The 16,155-nt window shown below is 34.7% G+C and overlaps 1 protein-coding gene across 1 annotated transcript; it reads left to right on the top strand.

The window, feature by feature from the left end:
- Positions 1–6,461: 6,461 nt before the first annotated feature.
- Positions 6,462–14,445, top strand: CRT3 (calreticulin 3). Its single transcript, XM_059591239.2, has 14 exons — positions 6,462–6,625; positions 7,272–7,379; positions 7,918–8,110; positions 8,482–8,740; positions 8,977–9,033; positions 9,119–9,166; positions 9,483–9,569; positions 9,652–9,709; positions 13,121–13,188; positions 13,577–13,669; positions 13,754–13,810; positions 13,927–14,010; positions 14,111–14,143; positions 14,249–14,445. Exons 1-14 carry the CDS (start codon positions 6,505–6,507, stop codon positions 14,258–14,260), a joined length of 1,278 nt encoding a protein of 425 aa, XP_059447222.2. The 5' UTR covers positions 6,462–6,504; the 3' UTR covers positions 14,261–14,445.
- Positions 14,446–16,155: the final 1,710 nt, after the last annotated feature.

Raw genomic sequence — 16,155 nt, 5'->3', positions numbered from 1 at the left:
CAAGGAATTGTGTTTATGAAAACCAAATATTTCCAAATCAATTAAATCTCAACCTAGTTCCGAAAGGTTTATGTGCGGGCTCAAGGTCGTACGTCCGCCCAGAAGGTTCAAGTAGTACCTCATTTGTTCCAAACGTCCTTATATCCTCCCAAACTGGTTCTAAAGAATTTCTAGGACCTTTTATCTCAAAATAATGTCTCCATGCATAAGAAAATATGTTCAACAAAGATGAAACACTAAACCAACTTAAACCATTAAGGGCAACAACATAACTAGAAGCTCTACCAACTAAGCTAACTATGAAAAATACTTAAACAACATAACAACTAAGTAAATAACAAGTTAGGTTTAGAAAATTACTTCCTTAAAGCAAAACCTCCAAGAAATCTCTCATTTTCTTTTAAGAACTCTCACAACTTACAAAATTACTCAAGCAGGGGTTCTATAGGGCAACAGGGGCAAAATGAGGCTTAATGGTCGAGCGGGGAGGGGTATTTATAGGGTAGGAGAGGTTGTGGGTGTTGCAGGAGGTGTCCTAAAATGTAGAGCACATACGGTACTATAGGGGTGTATGTCTACGTACTATTTTCCCAACGGACCAAAGGTTGCATCGTATATACGGGTATTAACTAGTGGTCAACCCAAAAGTTAGTGTATATCTGTGCGGTCCCCCATGTGTACGTCCGTGCACTATTTGCCGACGTACGTCTACGTGGTCCCCCATGCGTGCTTCCAGTCAAAAAGTCTAAAATTTTCAAAATGCCCTTCCAGCTGTTCCTAGTGACCTGAAGCCCAAATTAACCTTCTAACTAAGCTACCTAAGCTTAGTTAATTATTTGGGTCACTACATTTAGTTACCATGCAATAGAGTTGCTTATTCTCGGCTCGGCTCTTGATCCTCGAGTTGTGCATGAGTCTTTTAGAATTGATGATATTTGTCAATTGGTAAACAATTTTTATCCCCAAGACTTTACCGATCTTGAAAAAGAACAGTTGAAAATAGAACTTCACTATTATGAGCATAATGTAGTTCAACATTCAAGTTTTCAAGGATTGTTAAATATTTTTGAATTGTGCCAATGGTTGGTTAAAACTGGAAAATTAACTATCTACCAACTTGTTTTTCGAGTTGTTGTACTTGTGCTTACTCTTCTCATTTCTACCGCAACTACAGAACGAACATTTTTAGCCATGAAAATCATCAAAACTAAGCTTCGCAACAAAATTGAAGATGAGTTTCTGACGGATTCTTTGATGTTGTACATCGAAAAAGAAATTGTTGCGACATTTAGTACAGATTCAATTATTGATGATTTTCGGGATATGAAAGCATGATGGGTTCCATTTTGATAGGCGTTTGAGCTAAAGTTTGAAATGTATTATAAAACAATTATTTATGTATTTTTTTTTTTGTTTATCTTTTTGTTAAAAAGCTAATTTTATTTTTATATATTTTTAATTTATACCTTGGCCCCCATCAAACTTTCTGGTTCCATCATTGACCATGGGTCTCCTTCATAGTCTTGGTTCCTCATGATCCAAGGCTAAGGACTCACAGTCGCCACAACTATGGGTTTCTTTTATAGCAATGTCATGGGGACGCACGATAATGGACTCTCATGGCTACGAAGACCCATTATCATGGGTCTCTGGCCAACTATGGTCATGGAGGAGAGAGGAGGAGGATCCAGTAAGTAAAGAAGCAAATGGAAATAGTTATTTATTTTTTATTGATGATGTGACATGATCCTGGCCTTTCAATTATTGGCCATGATTTAAGAATTTTAGCCCTGACAATACCTAAATTATTGCGTAGATATTCATCCTCTTAAAACTTTACCAAACTAACACTGGCTTCGTTTGCTCCCGGCCATGGCCGGCACGGTAGCTAGAACGGCACTGTTCTAGCTACAGTGCCAACTGACAGGTGGCAGCAAAAATTGACTTTTTCATCTTAATTTTTTTTTTTTTTAAAAAAGCAAAATATTAAAAAAAAAAAAAAAAAAAAAGAGGGGAAAGATGTGGTTCCAGCCACCCCTTGGCCAAAATGGGGTGGCCGGACCACCCCATTTTTGGCCAAGGGGGTGGCTGGAGCCACCCCCTGGCCGATCTGGGGGTGGTCGGCCGAATGGGGTGGCCGAAACCACCCCTAGCCCCTTGGGGGTGGTCCGGCCACCCCCAAATGCACCCAATCCTTTTTTTTTTTTTTTTTTTGGCCAAGGGGGTGGCCGGACCACCCCTTTGGCCACGGGGGTGGTTCGACCACCCCCAGATCGGCCAGGGGGTGGCTCCAGCCACCCCCTTGGCCAAAAATGGGGTGGTCCGGCCACCCCATTTTGGCCAAGGGGTGGCTGGAACCACCCCATCTTTCCCCTCATTTTTTTTTTTTAAAAAAATATTTTGCTTTAAAAAAAAAAATTTAAGATGAAAAAGTCAATTTTTGCTGCCACCTGTCAGTTGGCACTGTAGCTGGAACAGTGCCATTCCAGCTACAGTGCCGGCCCTGGCTGGGGGCAAACGAAGCCACTCTGTACTGCACCACTCACCTCCTCCATCCCAAAACTGACATGGTTTTTGGATTGGTTTCTTCAAAGCTGGATCTCCTTTCCTACACTAGTTCCGGCCTCTTACATGTTAGTCCACCTTCCAACTCCTAGTTGTCATCCTCCGATCATCCATGTCCTACTCAAGCGTTGAGGTGCCTACGCGTGAATCTTACGCGCTAGTCAAATTCCTTCTTTTGCCTTTTCCCCCACCTATTTTTTCGCTGATGTTGCTGTTTGTTGATCTTTTTGTTTTTACCTTTTTTCCAATGTAAATATGTTGTTTTATTGTCTTTGTATTTCTGCTATTTGTTTTATTTTATGTATTGTATGTTGTTTTTCTTGATTTTTGTGGGTTTTAGTTTCTCTGTAATATTGTGGTTTGTATTTGTTGTGGAGGCTTGTACTACCAGAAATAGTACTCTCCCTTTATTGGGTCCAATTTTGGATTTTGACAATGTCTTTCCCACTTCAGCTTCCTTTTTGTAATTGTTGCAGTTTCATAGTTCAGTTAAGTTAAAGGGATCTTTTGAGGTTTGTTCACCTTTAAGTAAGATTGAGGGGCCTCTTGAGATTCGTGTCCTCATCTATGCTTTTTTTTGCTTTAGTAATCGCTTTATGCGGCTCCTCAAAAAACACCATGTCGTTCGTATGGCCTATTTTGTATTTTTTTTGTTGTATTTTTGTACTGTTATTTTTGTTTTTCGGTCCATTGTTCGGAACCCACCCATTTTTCAGCATATTGATTCGGTGTAACCCATTTTCAATTTGATTAGAAAAAATAAAAAAATAAAAAAATAATACCGAACCTTATACATTTTTCCAAACTAAAAGTCTAATTTTAAAGCGTTTTTTGTCTTTTGCCTTTTGTTTTTTTTTTTTTCACGTCCCATTATCATTTCCAAAACTGAAGCCTAAGAGCATGTGCTTTTACAAATTGCAGCCGAGTCCGGCAAAATTTACAATTGAAACAAAAACAACATTTTCAATTGATGAGACCAATTTGATCATCAAGCCAATAGCAGCTTCCAACCTAAAAGGTTTGGCTGGAATTTTAATTTAGAAATATCCTATGAAAGTACATTAATATTACTAAGAGAATGGTTGAAATTGCATTGAAAAATAGAATTTTTAAAGTCAAAAATAGTTTTTTTTTTTTCCTAAAAAAAGGCTTAATTTTTAAGTTTTTTTTTTTTTTTTTTTTTTCTCAATAATATGTTTCGACAATTTTTAGAGTGAATAAGTTAAAAAAGTGTTTTTGATATTTTATACCAAATATGTTAATTTTTTGTTTGACAGAACTTTTTAGGTATTAAAAATACTTTTTAAGTTAGCTGAGCATTCCCATAAAACTCTATATTCTTTAGTTAAAATTTGGCTAAAAAATTCACATTTTTAAGTTTAACTGATCAACTTAAAAATAGTTGTATAAAAATAGAAAAATGTGTCTTTTGAACAGCTAAAATAGCCATCATTGCTAAAGACAATGTCCCCTCAAACTTTCAATTAGAACAATATTTCATCCAAACTACTAAAGATGGTCAATGTTCATTCAAATTCCGAACTTAAAAAACAAGAAGAAGATGAACTAAAAGGCAGCATATGCATATAGTCAAACGGCCCATAGAAACGAATACATTCTTTGGTATGGATAATAGTCAGTTTTTGGATATGACTAACAATTATAAATTGGTTGTTAATTTGAAATATGTATTTTATATGCTTTAAACACATTGAAAACTTTGTCTCCACTTGGCTCTGCAACCATTAAGGTAAGAGTAGATGAGATAAGCTAAGGTTGATTTATTATTTTAATATCTCCAACTTGTTTTTTTTTAATTTCTTTGCAAACGATTACAATAAATAATATTTTTCTGAATTGAATACTTTGGCTCGAGTTTAATCATAAGTAAAGAGCTTGATGAATAAATAATTTTATGATTTTTTTTTTTATTCGAAATTTGGCCAAGCATTACATTACATTTGGGAGATACCATTAAAGATGGTCGCAATGTCAAACATGCCCTTGATGAAGAAACTAAAACAATTGCGTGGGTCGGTCTTTGTGGCCATGCCAATTGCCAAATTTCTACGCTCTCCTAATCCCAAAGTTGACTTCAAAGTCTTTTTACCCTTACTGATTCGGTCTTTGGGCGTTTCCACTACGGGTAAGAAATTCTAAGAAAACGACATTTCATTAAAGTCTTTTCTCTATAATAATAATAAAAAAATACAAAGAACCGACCAAAAACTTTTGCCACTCTTTGCAACCAAAATTACATGAATTTCTTTTTCTTGTCAAACGAAAATAAAATAAATTAGCAAGCAATTGAGGTCAATAAACAATCTGGGGGAGCAAACTCCTTGCTCTTATCAATCCCCTACATTTAATCGATTTTCATATTATTCCTATATAATTATGGTGATATGGTGAAAAAAAATCAGTCATTGAATCAATGAGGGCTTATAACAAGAAAAAATTAATAGCTAATTTTTATTGTTACATTACCGTAGTTGTATGACAGTAGTATGAGAGTCTACTAAATATCATTTCTTATCACGTATTCACCATAAATTCTCTTGTCCAACTTCTTGTACGAGTAATAGTAGAACGAAAACTTATATATTTTTTGGGGGGTTTTTTAAAAATTAATATAGATTTTAAAATTATTATTGAATCAAAATTTAATAATTATTTATCATAAATTTAATGGTAATTTTAAAAGTTATATTAATTTTGAGAGTACAAAATCGTATATGTGTGGCAAAGGAGTGGACTTGAGAAAGTAGACCGAAACTGTAGCATATTTGATTGATGTGAGAAAAAAAAAGAAGAATATTTTGTATAGAAAAGTGAAAAAAATTTGTTTTGTACTGATTTTTTTATTTAAATAATAATAAAAAGTGATTGATGTGATATAAAATGTAAAATTATTGAGATTAATTTTAAGAGAAATTTTTTAAAATTTTAGATAGGATTAGTCTACTCCTTTGCCAAACACACATTTAATACTAATACTAGTTAATCCACGTGGGTTCAATTAATGGGCATACTCATTTCAGTACATTCCCCAACTAACCAATAAACTCAAGTTTAAAACTCGGTTACCTAATTAGTCCTTTTTTTCTCTCATTCTTTCTCATATTCTCACAACAAATAAAAATTAAAAAAAAAAAAATCAAATCAATTCTTTAGGCTTGATAAAGCTTAAAAAAAAGAAGAAGAAGGAATTTATAGGTAAAAAAAAATGGTTAAATACCAAATACCCTCTTGGAATTTAGTAACTTTATTTTTATTCCCCTGGGGTTTTATTTTTATCACAGGACCCCTGGGGTTTTGATAAAGGATCAAATTAGTCAATCCGTTAGTTGACTGTTAGGACTGACACGTGGACCAATCAGATGTTGACCTGTGGCACCTATTTAATTTTTTTTTTTTAAAAAAATACATTTTTTTTTTAATTTTTTAAAAAATTAAATAGGTGCCACGTGTCAACATCTGATTGGTCCACGTGTCAGTCCTAACCGTCAACTAACGGATGGACTAATTTGGTCATTTATCAAAATTTCAGGGGGTCCTGTGATAAAAATAAAAACTCAAGGAGTAAAAATAAAGTTACCAAACTGGGTATTTGGTATTTAACAAAAAAAAAAAAAAAAAATGAAAAAGGTAAGCATCATGGACTTTACTACTTTTGAGAAAAAGGCACTAAAAGAAATTCTAAATTAACAAGACTTTTTTTTTTTTTTTTTTTTTTTTTTTTTTTTCTGTTTCTATTGATTGAGAATTATCTGAAAGAAAATGAAAAGTGGTAGCATCGTAATTAAATGGATATATAGGGGCATACTATTAATGTTTTTGTCCTTTTTCTAAAAACATCTCTCCCTCCCACTTCCAGGTCTATAAAATTTGGTGCAGGACCACTCTGTGAGGGTGTGGAAGAGCTTGGCAATAGCAGCAATGGGAGAGCCCGATGCTCTTCCTCTTCTTCTTCCTCGTCTGCTTCTTCTTTTGACTCTCAGCTCTCTCTTTCTCTTCCACTCTGCTTCCTCCGAAATCATTTTCGAGGAGCGATTCGAAGGTACGCTCCCCCGTCTTTCACCACTCTGTGTTCAAGATTTCCCTGTTTGTTTCTCGGTGTTTGTAGAGATATGAGAGCGCTTACTTCAAGTGAACTTTGTTTTGTTTTCGTTTCTCTTCCTTGCGTTTCCATTTGGTGTGTGTGAAGATATGAGAGCGCTCACTTCGAGTGGACTTTTTTATTTTTTATTTTTTCTTGGATTTTCTCGGCGGCCAATCGGATTTGATTTGTGAGCTAGCCAGTTTACGGTAGAATAATGTTTTTTTTTGGATGAACTAGAATGTGATTTTCTTGATGATATATGCGCGTGTTTCTCTATTATATTTACACAAAGCGGGAGCTTCTATGTTGGATCAACGTGTGAGAGTATGATTCGGTTTTTATCTTTTCAGAATATATTATCGGAAGAATTTGTATTTTCAAGTTTTCTGCGAATTTTGATATCCGCAATTTTAAGTTTTTATTTCATTTCATGTTTCTTTGTCAAAAAGATTTATTGAAGATCACTTCAAAATTGAATAATTGATCGAACCTGGTTGATTTGGACCGGGGATCAACTAACAATAAAATTGAAGATTACTTTAAAATTAAATAAGTTTTTTTTTTTTTTTTCCTGATATTTTTTTTCTGATTCATGTGGAGAAAGATGGGTGGAAGGGCCGGTGGGTCTTATCGGACTGGAAAAGGAGCGAAGGGAAAGCTGGCACGTTTAAGCACACGGTGGGAAAATGGTCCGGGGATCCTGATGATAAAGGTAACATTTATGTGCCAAATCCCGCCTTTTTAGGAATAGAAAATATTTATTGTTGTAAGAATTAGCTTTGAATGACCCACAAAAAAAAAAAAAAAAAAAAAAAAAAAAAAAAGCCTTTGAATGAACATTACTTGTTTATGCCTTAAGGTTCAAGTGTGAAGTGTCTTTTGAACCAGTGTTATTATTTCGAACCAGAGATTATCTTTTACTTATTAAAGCAAAAGGAATATGTAATTTTGAGCCTATGCAATCAAATTTATTCAATTGAAATTACGTTAATTGTATTGGTTTCATGAAGAATTACAATGAGAAAGATGCGTGAGAAGTGCACTCATAGAAAATCGAGCATCGTATGGTTGACATAGCTAATAAGGAAAAAACAAAATGCTCTGTACAAATTCGAGAAATCCCCATAATTTCATTTGCAAGTCACTCAGATGTTCAACTAATGTAGCCTTTAGTACCACTGCGGTTTGTAGTTGGTGTGTGCTGGGATCCTGGAATTAGAGCAGATGTTCATGATGCCTTGGAATTGCAGGTATTCAGACATATAACGATGCCAAGCATTATGCCATATCTGCAAAGATTCCAGAGTTCAGCAACAAGGATAGAACTCTAGTGGTACAGTATTCGATTAGATTTGAACAGGACATTGAATGCGGTGGTGGTTACATCAAGCTTCATTCTGGCTATGTCAATCAGAAGAAATATGGTGGTGATACACCTTACAGGTCTGTTATTTGTTACATTTTATATCTTTCACGATTCTTGCTTTGAGAGATTTGGAGTCGAATTGTCATGTGTGAACGGGTGTTTAGAAATTTTCTTTTGTGGTTACAGTTTTCAATCTTCTTAGAAAAATTATTCTACTTACTATATTCAGAGTATTTTTGGTGTTTTTTTTTTTTTTTTGACACTGGAATAATTTTACATGTATCAGGATTTTGTGTTTTTTACTATCATTTTTTAATTTTAATAACATACATGAGGTTTGGCTGAATCTTACCAGTTTTGGGGTGTTTAATCTCATTAGTATTTCTTATTACGACTGTGGGATTTAAATATATAGTGTTCCACTGACTGATTGCATTTTCTTGTGCAGTTTCATGTTTGGACCAGATATATGTGGCACACAGACAAAAAAGCTCCAAGTTATACTTTCTTACCAGGGGCAGAATTATCCCATCAAAAAGGATTTACAATGTGAAACAGACAAGTTAACTCATTTTTACACCTTTATTCTTAGGCCTGATGCAACTTATAGCATCCTGGTTGACAATAGAGAAAGAGATTCTGGAAGTATGTATTCAGACTGGGATATCTTTCCTCCAAGGAAAATAAAGGATGTCAAAGCAAAAAGGGTACGACCTTGATGGATGCCTTTTTTAGAATTTGGACTATTTATTGACTCTCGGATGAAGATATGTTGGTTCTATGAACAAATAATGAACTGCATATTTCAATTGAAGAAGTGCATTGTTCTAAAAATCATATATCTAATTGGTGATTGCACTATATGTTGGAGCATTCTTTAGCTATCTAGCTCTCTGACAAAGATTTTGCCGTTTTCCTTTATTGACTTGCTTTCCTCTCACAGCCAGCAGACTGGGATGATAGAGAGTACATTGATGACCCTAATGATGTCAAACCACAGGTACCATACTCTTCTTTTTTTTGGAACAGTAATAAGTAATTCTTTACTACATAAATCACACTCATGATCTGTCTTGATGTTGCAGGGTTACGACTCAATTCCTGCTGAAATTCCTGATCGAAGGGCGAAAGAGGTAAGTTGAGTGCTCATGCATATCAATATATTAAATTATCTGTTTTGTCTCACTAAGTGGGGTTTAGCACTGAACATAATGTGTAGCAGGAGGGTTTTCCTGTTTATTATGCATATTACTGTAAGTATTTATTTACTTCTTGTTACATCGTGATGATAGGATGAATTGATTATTAGAAGAATTAGTAAATATTAACATGGGATAAGTGATTGATTAGCAAATAATGACATTTTAATTACTTATAAAAAATAAAAAAGGTGATTGATAGGTAGTCATGAATGGGGTAATGATTTTTTTCTTTCTTTCTCCGTATTAGCCTGATAACTGGGATGATGAGGAAGATGGAATATGGAAGCCACCTAAGATTCCAAATCCAGCATACAAAGGACCATGGAAGCGCAAGGTGCCTTAACCTACACATAGAAAGTTGAAATTCAACTCTTGTTACAATTTTTTTAACTACTGGAATGCATGTTATACTACAGAAAATCAAGAACCCCAACTATAAGGGGAAGTGGAAGACTCCATGGATTGATAACCCTGGTATGTGTGCATTGCTGAGCACAATATGCATGTATTTTTAGCTTCTATTATCACAATATAATTACACATAGATCGACCTGCTGTTCATACTATTATCCTAATCATCTTAATATAAGTATTTTCACCCACTAGTTCATTCATACTGTTATCATCAAATCTTCTACTGCGACTGTTGCTACCACCATTGTGTCACCATTATTGCAAAGGTTAAAGTGCACTGAATTTTGAATTCATGTCTTGCAAGATTTTCTCTTTTAGCCAAGGCCATTCTTGTTTAAACATTATTAGTTAATAAAAGCTTTTATACAGTGTTTTATAATTACCATCATAATTCAGAGGTTAGTAATCTCTTCAAGTTGGCCCCTATTTTCAAAATTATGCAAGCCTGCTTTGAAAGGAGGGTCGATGAAATGTTTTCTTAAAATTTTTATAATAATCTCAGTGACAAATGATGTTGAGCTTTTATTTAAAGCCTCTTAGGGTTTCAAATGCAGCTGTAACTGATCCTCCTTTTTTACATGGTGAGATGCACCATTTACGCCATCATCTTCATACATCAATTCCACCTTTTCTGTTTTGCCATTTTTTCTTCTTTCTTCTTGTAGTATTTGGCATAGTTATAACACCATGATATAATTGAAGACAATTTTGAAGTCTCGTAGTAGGGCCTATATCCCTTTAGGTGTGAAAAAAGGGCAAAAAAGAAATGAGCCCAAACGGAGGGGCCTTTTTTTAACATGCTTAAGAGGTGGTTGACTTACAAAAAAATATATAAAATAAGTTTCAGACTGTTAATGAAGCGTGTGGAGGCAAATCTCACAATAGAAGAGGTGTCCTCATAATCTCTCCTTCCTGTGGGATATAGCTTTTTGCCACATGATGGCTTCATACTTATCAATTGACCTTACGGCCATGCTTTTATTTGTCAACACCCATTTGTTTTCAATTGATTTGCACCCAGGCAGGAGATCAACAAGCTCCTGAACTTGATTCTTTTCCATGAAATGACCTGATTTTCCATAGCAGCTATTCACTTTTTATAGCCAGTGATGATAGTGTCAGTAGATGAAGCTAGTTCATCATTATCAAGCAGAGCACGCGGAAGCTTCCGCTTAGTGTCAAAATGTGAGTTGGGAAATTTTTTTCATGTTTGTTTCTACACAATTGAAGATCTTGTGAGGCATAGGATGGCATGATACTTTCTTTAGGTTGATAATTATTCCCACTAAGCTGAGAACTATCCTCTTGAGCCATACCCATGCTAGGAGACAAATCAATAATTATTCCCACTAAGCTGAGAACTATCCTCTTGAGCCATACCCATGCTAGGAGACAAATCTCTCCCACTATCTTCAGCGATCTTATTAACAATAGGTTGAAGACTTATTCCCCTATCTCTGTGAAAAGATGTCTCGCAAAGCTTAAGATTCTTTCTAATTTCATCTCTTATTGGGAAATCATGCCTAAGAAAGTAGACATTATGAGTCTCAACCTTAGTCAATCTATTGTTAGACCGTTCATCTAGCAGGAGTTGCTCACTTATTTACTTCTAGGACTCAGTTTTTCATGAGGTTAAGATGTGGTTTGAACATAGCCAGCCAACCCCTAAGGTCTTAAGTGGTCCATGTTTGGTTTCTTACCAGTCCTTAAATCGTAGGGTATTGATGGGACTGACTCAGAAGCCACTTTGTGAAGGCACTCTATGAAGGATATAGGTCAACAATGGATCTCTTCAAAAGTTGTTGGGAAGATTAGCTTGCACCATCATCAAGCTTACCATGTTTAGTAGTGCATGGTTCCTTTGCTCCTCCAAACCATTTTGTTGTGAAGCCCAAGAAATTGTTAATTACCTCACGATGCTTTATTTAGACAAAGCTTTTGATTTGGTAAGAGAAATGGTAATGATATATTTGAAGAACCTTAAGACTTCTATCCTCTTGATTCTTAACCAAGTTAGGAAATCCTTAAAAACAATCCAATACTTTCAGCTTTCAGGAATTCGAATAAAATAACACCCATATCTCATGTAATCATCTATAAATGTGAGGAAATTACTAGCACTATGGTGTGCCCTGACATTCGTTGGTCACAAATGTTCGAGTGGAATAACTCTTAAGATAGAAAATGCTTTTTTACCATTACTAAATGGTTTCCTAGTACCCTTCCTTTTGAGGCAAGGTTCACTTAATTTTTGAGATAGAGATGCCTTTTACCATTACTAGATAATTTCCTAGCAGCCTTCCTGCAAAGGCAAGGTTCACATTTAACTGACTCCACATTGGACAATAGTACGAAATTATGTTTGTTAGGTTTTTAGTGTTGGCAAATTCAGTGTTAAAACATGTTTCATGTAATTTGGATTTTTGGGTGTAGAGGGGACAAGGTGTCTTTATCTTTGTATAATGTTAAGGTTGGTTTTGTTATAGAGAGCGGAGAGTACCCACCAATCCCATGGGTTTGGTCCAACCAATCCTATTTCCAACAATTTGATTACGGAAAATTATGGGAAATAGTAACATGCATTGGAAGGCTTTCGTGTAGTGCTTTACCAAGACTGGATGGTACCATCTAGTCAACCTGTTTGAATGATCAGCCTATCTTTAATCCAGGTCTAGCTCAATGTAATTTGGGGTTGAAGGCTATGTTTGGTAACAACTCTGAAAGCATATTTTTTTTTTTTTCAATGAATTGTGTTTTTTGGTGTTTTCCGACTTAAAACGGAGCCCTAGTGTCATATTAACCTTTAGCCTTTTAGTTAGGAGTGTACAAGCGGTTGCAGTTGTGGTTATTCTCTCATAATCACAATCGCAACTACTTTAGGCGTTTATCATTTTTAAGTAACCATAACAGTCCCGTTAGGGCCGGTTAGTGGTCAACTGCTAATCTGCGTTAATGTAGTTATTGAAAAATGATTATTAACCACTAATTGCCTTTCAAGTAATGGGCCTTTTCTAGTTTTTTGAGCCATTGTAGTAGTAAATAAAAAAAGGATATTTAAGATATATATCAGTCTATTCAACCATGATTGCGACTTTATTTTGGACTAATTATCCCTCCCAAGATATTGTTAGAATGATACTTCTAGACGCCCACCACCTCCCAGGCTAGAAGAAAAAAGAAAGAAAGAAAGAGAATAAAACACTGGCAAATTGGTTGATAAATATCTTGTTCCGAACTAGGAGATTATCTAAAAACATAGACAAAGATTTGAAGGGCCTGCATCAAGAAAAGAATGTACGTCTGCCTCTAATAATGGTAACAATAATTTTTTTATTTTATTTTATTTTTTTATGTAAATCTTATAAATCTTTAGAGGGAGATTACAGTAGTTAGATTTTTCACCTTTCAATTCCAACTTATGAATATTGATTTTTTCTCGTCTTTTTATCTTTCTTTTTCTATTTCCTGCAGAGTTTGAGGATGATCCTGACCTTTATGTGATGAAGCCAATAAAATATGTGGGCATCGAAGTATGGCAGGTAGGTGTCATGATTTGTTCTTCTGGAGTCCAACCAACTACATTATTAGGGAAACACAATTGCTTCATGTACACTCAACTAGGTGACCAGCCTTGCTGTTTTCTATCTCAAGTTGACAAAGAGAACTGCAGATTTTGTTCATCTGAATGACAAAGTTGATAAACTTGATAAATGATTATCGGTTAAGCTCTTCATCCCTTGTTTAGAAACCTGGTAGTTGGTTATCCCCAAAGCAAACCTCCCTGTCAGGTTTTGTATGAATTGATGAACTTACTGGTACATTTTCAAAGTGTCCAAGACTGAACCACCATCTATTTGATCTACTCTGAACAGCCAGACGAATATTTGACCTTTGCTGATGGGTGGAGTCGGATCAATTTTATTGCAGGTAAAGGCTGGTTCGGTTTTTGACAACATTTTGATTTGTGATGAGCCAGAGTATGCAAAACAAGTAGTAGAAGAGATATTTGCGAATAAGGAGGTGAGCTATTGCTTGAGAGTTTAATTGTCACTTAGCTCAAAGAAAATGTCTGAACTTGCTTGTTTATTATGCCTGAAATTTCAGATTGAAAAGGAAGCATTTGAGGAAGCAGAGAAGGAGAGAAGAGCTAGGGAAGAAGAGGTGATTATCATGAATTTTAAATGCTTTTGTAATGTTGTGACTTGACAACATAGTTTCACTGACCAGTTTCTTTCAGACTATTCAGTTATTGAGCATGTAATTGGATGATTGTGTAGGAAGGTAAAAGGGCAAGAGAGGAAGGTGAACAGAGGAGGAGGGATAGGGATCGTCGATATGGCGATAGAAGGCGCCACAGAAGGGTAATATATCATTCTTTTGTTTCAACTACATTTTCTATGAAATATAATTATGCTTATGATGATTTGCTATTGCCACTAAAACATAAATTTTGTCTTGCAGCATGATCCGCGCGATTACTTGGACGATTACCATGTAAGCATGAATCTCCTCTTTCTTTCTCTCCACCTCACTGCTCAGGATGAGCCTTGATTGTTTATGGTTCTTGTTTCTAATCTTAAAATCTTGTTGATGTTGCAGGATGAACTATGAGAGGCATCCAGAGCAATTTTCATAGAAGATTGTATTATGTGGGAAGGATGTCCAGCCCATGTGGTTGGTTGTATGATTATTGCTGTTGTTGTTGTAACATTGAAGCGATGAGGCAATAAAATTAGATCCTGCACTGCTGTTTGTTCCTAACTGAATATAATAAAAGAATTATAATTGTAACCCAACTTTACAAATGTGTGGGCCGTGAACGTGGTGAAGTATTATTATCTAGAGTTGGATTTCGCTGGCATGCAAAGCTGTGGGCTGATTCTAAATCCAGCCAAGCAGTAGTAGAGCTAATCATTTTGGTTTCTCTATTCTTTTTGTTTGTTTCTGTGCGTTCTCATTTGCTTTTTCTCATTTTCCATGCAACAAGTTTGTGGTTGCTAATTGCTATATATTTTGCTATTTTGCTTTATTGAATTTGAATTTGAATTTCGAATGGTTTTGCATTTATTACTGTTGGGTGTTGGGATTTGGGCCTGTAGGTCCACACAACTTATATGCTAAAGCCCAGAAGCAGTCAGCCTAGGGCATCATGGGAAATCATTATAAAAGATTAGTCAAAGTTCAAAAACTCTTACTCAGTACTTTCATATTTTTTTTTCCTAAAAAAACTATTGATTTTTAACGATCTCTTTTTGGCAGGTAGAAAACCTTTCTAACATTGGCAAAAGAGAATATTTTAAAGAGGAATGAATGATTAGGACATAAGTTTATATTTGGCTAAGAAAATTCCACCATTAATGTGTTGATAAAGAAAAGAAAAATCATTGCAGATAAGGAAAACTGGAAAAAGGTCAACCCATCAAGGAAGACACAATTTGGAAGGAAAAGGTGAAAAGTAGTATGCTTAAAATGCTTAGTCAAGAAGAAGGAAAAAAGAAAAAAAAAGAAGAAAAGAGTGAAGACAAGATCACGTGCTTTACATGTGATCATTTAGGGGAATTTTATAAGAGTTGTCGGTGAGGCATACATGTTCCATAGTAGTGACATTTGTACTACCCTCCAAGGCCGCATGTAATGTTTCATTGTTATCTTCCAATCTATTTAATTAAAGGACAAAAACAAAAAAACCAAAAAAAATCATAAGTTCAATCAGAAAAAAGAAAAAAAGAAAAAAAGAAATGATTGTCTTATTATACTATGAATGATGCGTGCACGTTTGCAGGCGGAGTATTATTTATGATAATTCATGTCTACATTAATAACATCGATAATATATACAATGGTGGGCATATTTAAGTGGTTTTTTATTTTTTTATTTTTTTAATTTCAATAAGTCTATTTTACCGTGGCATAAGTTAAGTTGGCTAACCCTTTACAAATATTGATGAATTTTTGTTTATAATTATATCTACTTATATTGTGTCCACCATTGTATTTCAATGTTTTAGTTGTCTTTAGATATGCTCTTATAAGCGATCCAGACTATTGGGTTGTAGATGTGATATATTTTTAGAGCGAAAAAGATGATTTATCTATCCATTAAGTTGAGTCTCTTTGGAACAAGTGTTACAACTGAAATGTAGTCATAAGTTAGCAAATGTCGATGTTATAAATAGGTCTTGAATGTTTGATTTTTATGTAAGAATCTATGATTTGTAACCTCGTAATTTCGACTATGATTTTTCAAAGCTTTTTGCTTTATAATGTAAGAGCGTTATGCTCGTGATTCTTCTTCAATGAGACTGTAAACAAAAAAAAGTTGTCTACTTAAATTGATTTGTGGCCCACACTATAAATAATTAATTATTTTCAAATCAATAATAAGGTTGCCTTTACTTCAGCATAAATTTATTTTGATTTTTGATTTTGATTTTTATCATTTTCTAGTGTGTAACGTGAAAAAATATATTAATCAATGAAAAAAAAAAATTGTTGCTTGAGGAGAA

This window comes from Corylus avellana, chromosome 2 (genome assembly GCF_965113065.1).
Source record: "Corylus avellana chromosome 2, dhCorAvel1.hap1.2, whole genome shotgun sequence".
Lineage (NCBI taxonomy): Eukaryota > Viridiplantae > Streptophyta > Magnoliopsida > Fagales > Betulaceae > Corylus > Corylus avellana.
Note: the sequence above shows the minus strand (reverse complement) of the source record. Positions and strands in the feature narration are given on the sequence as shown.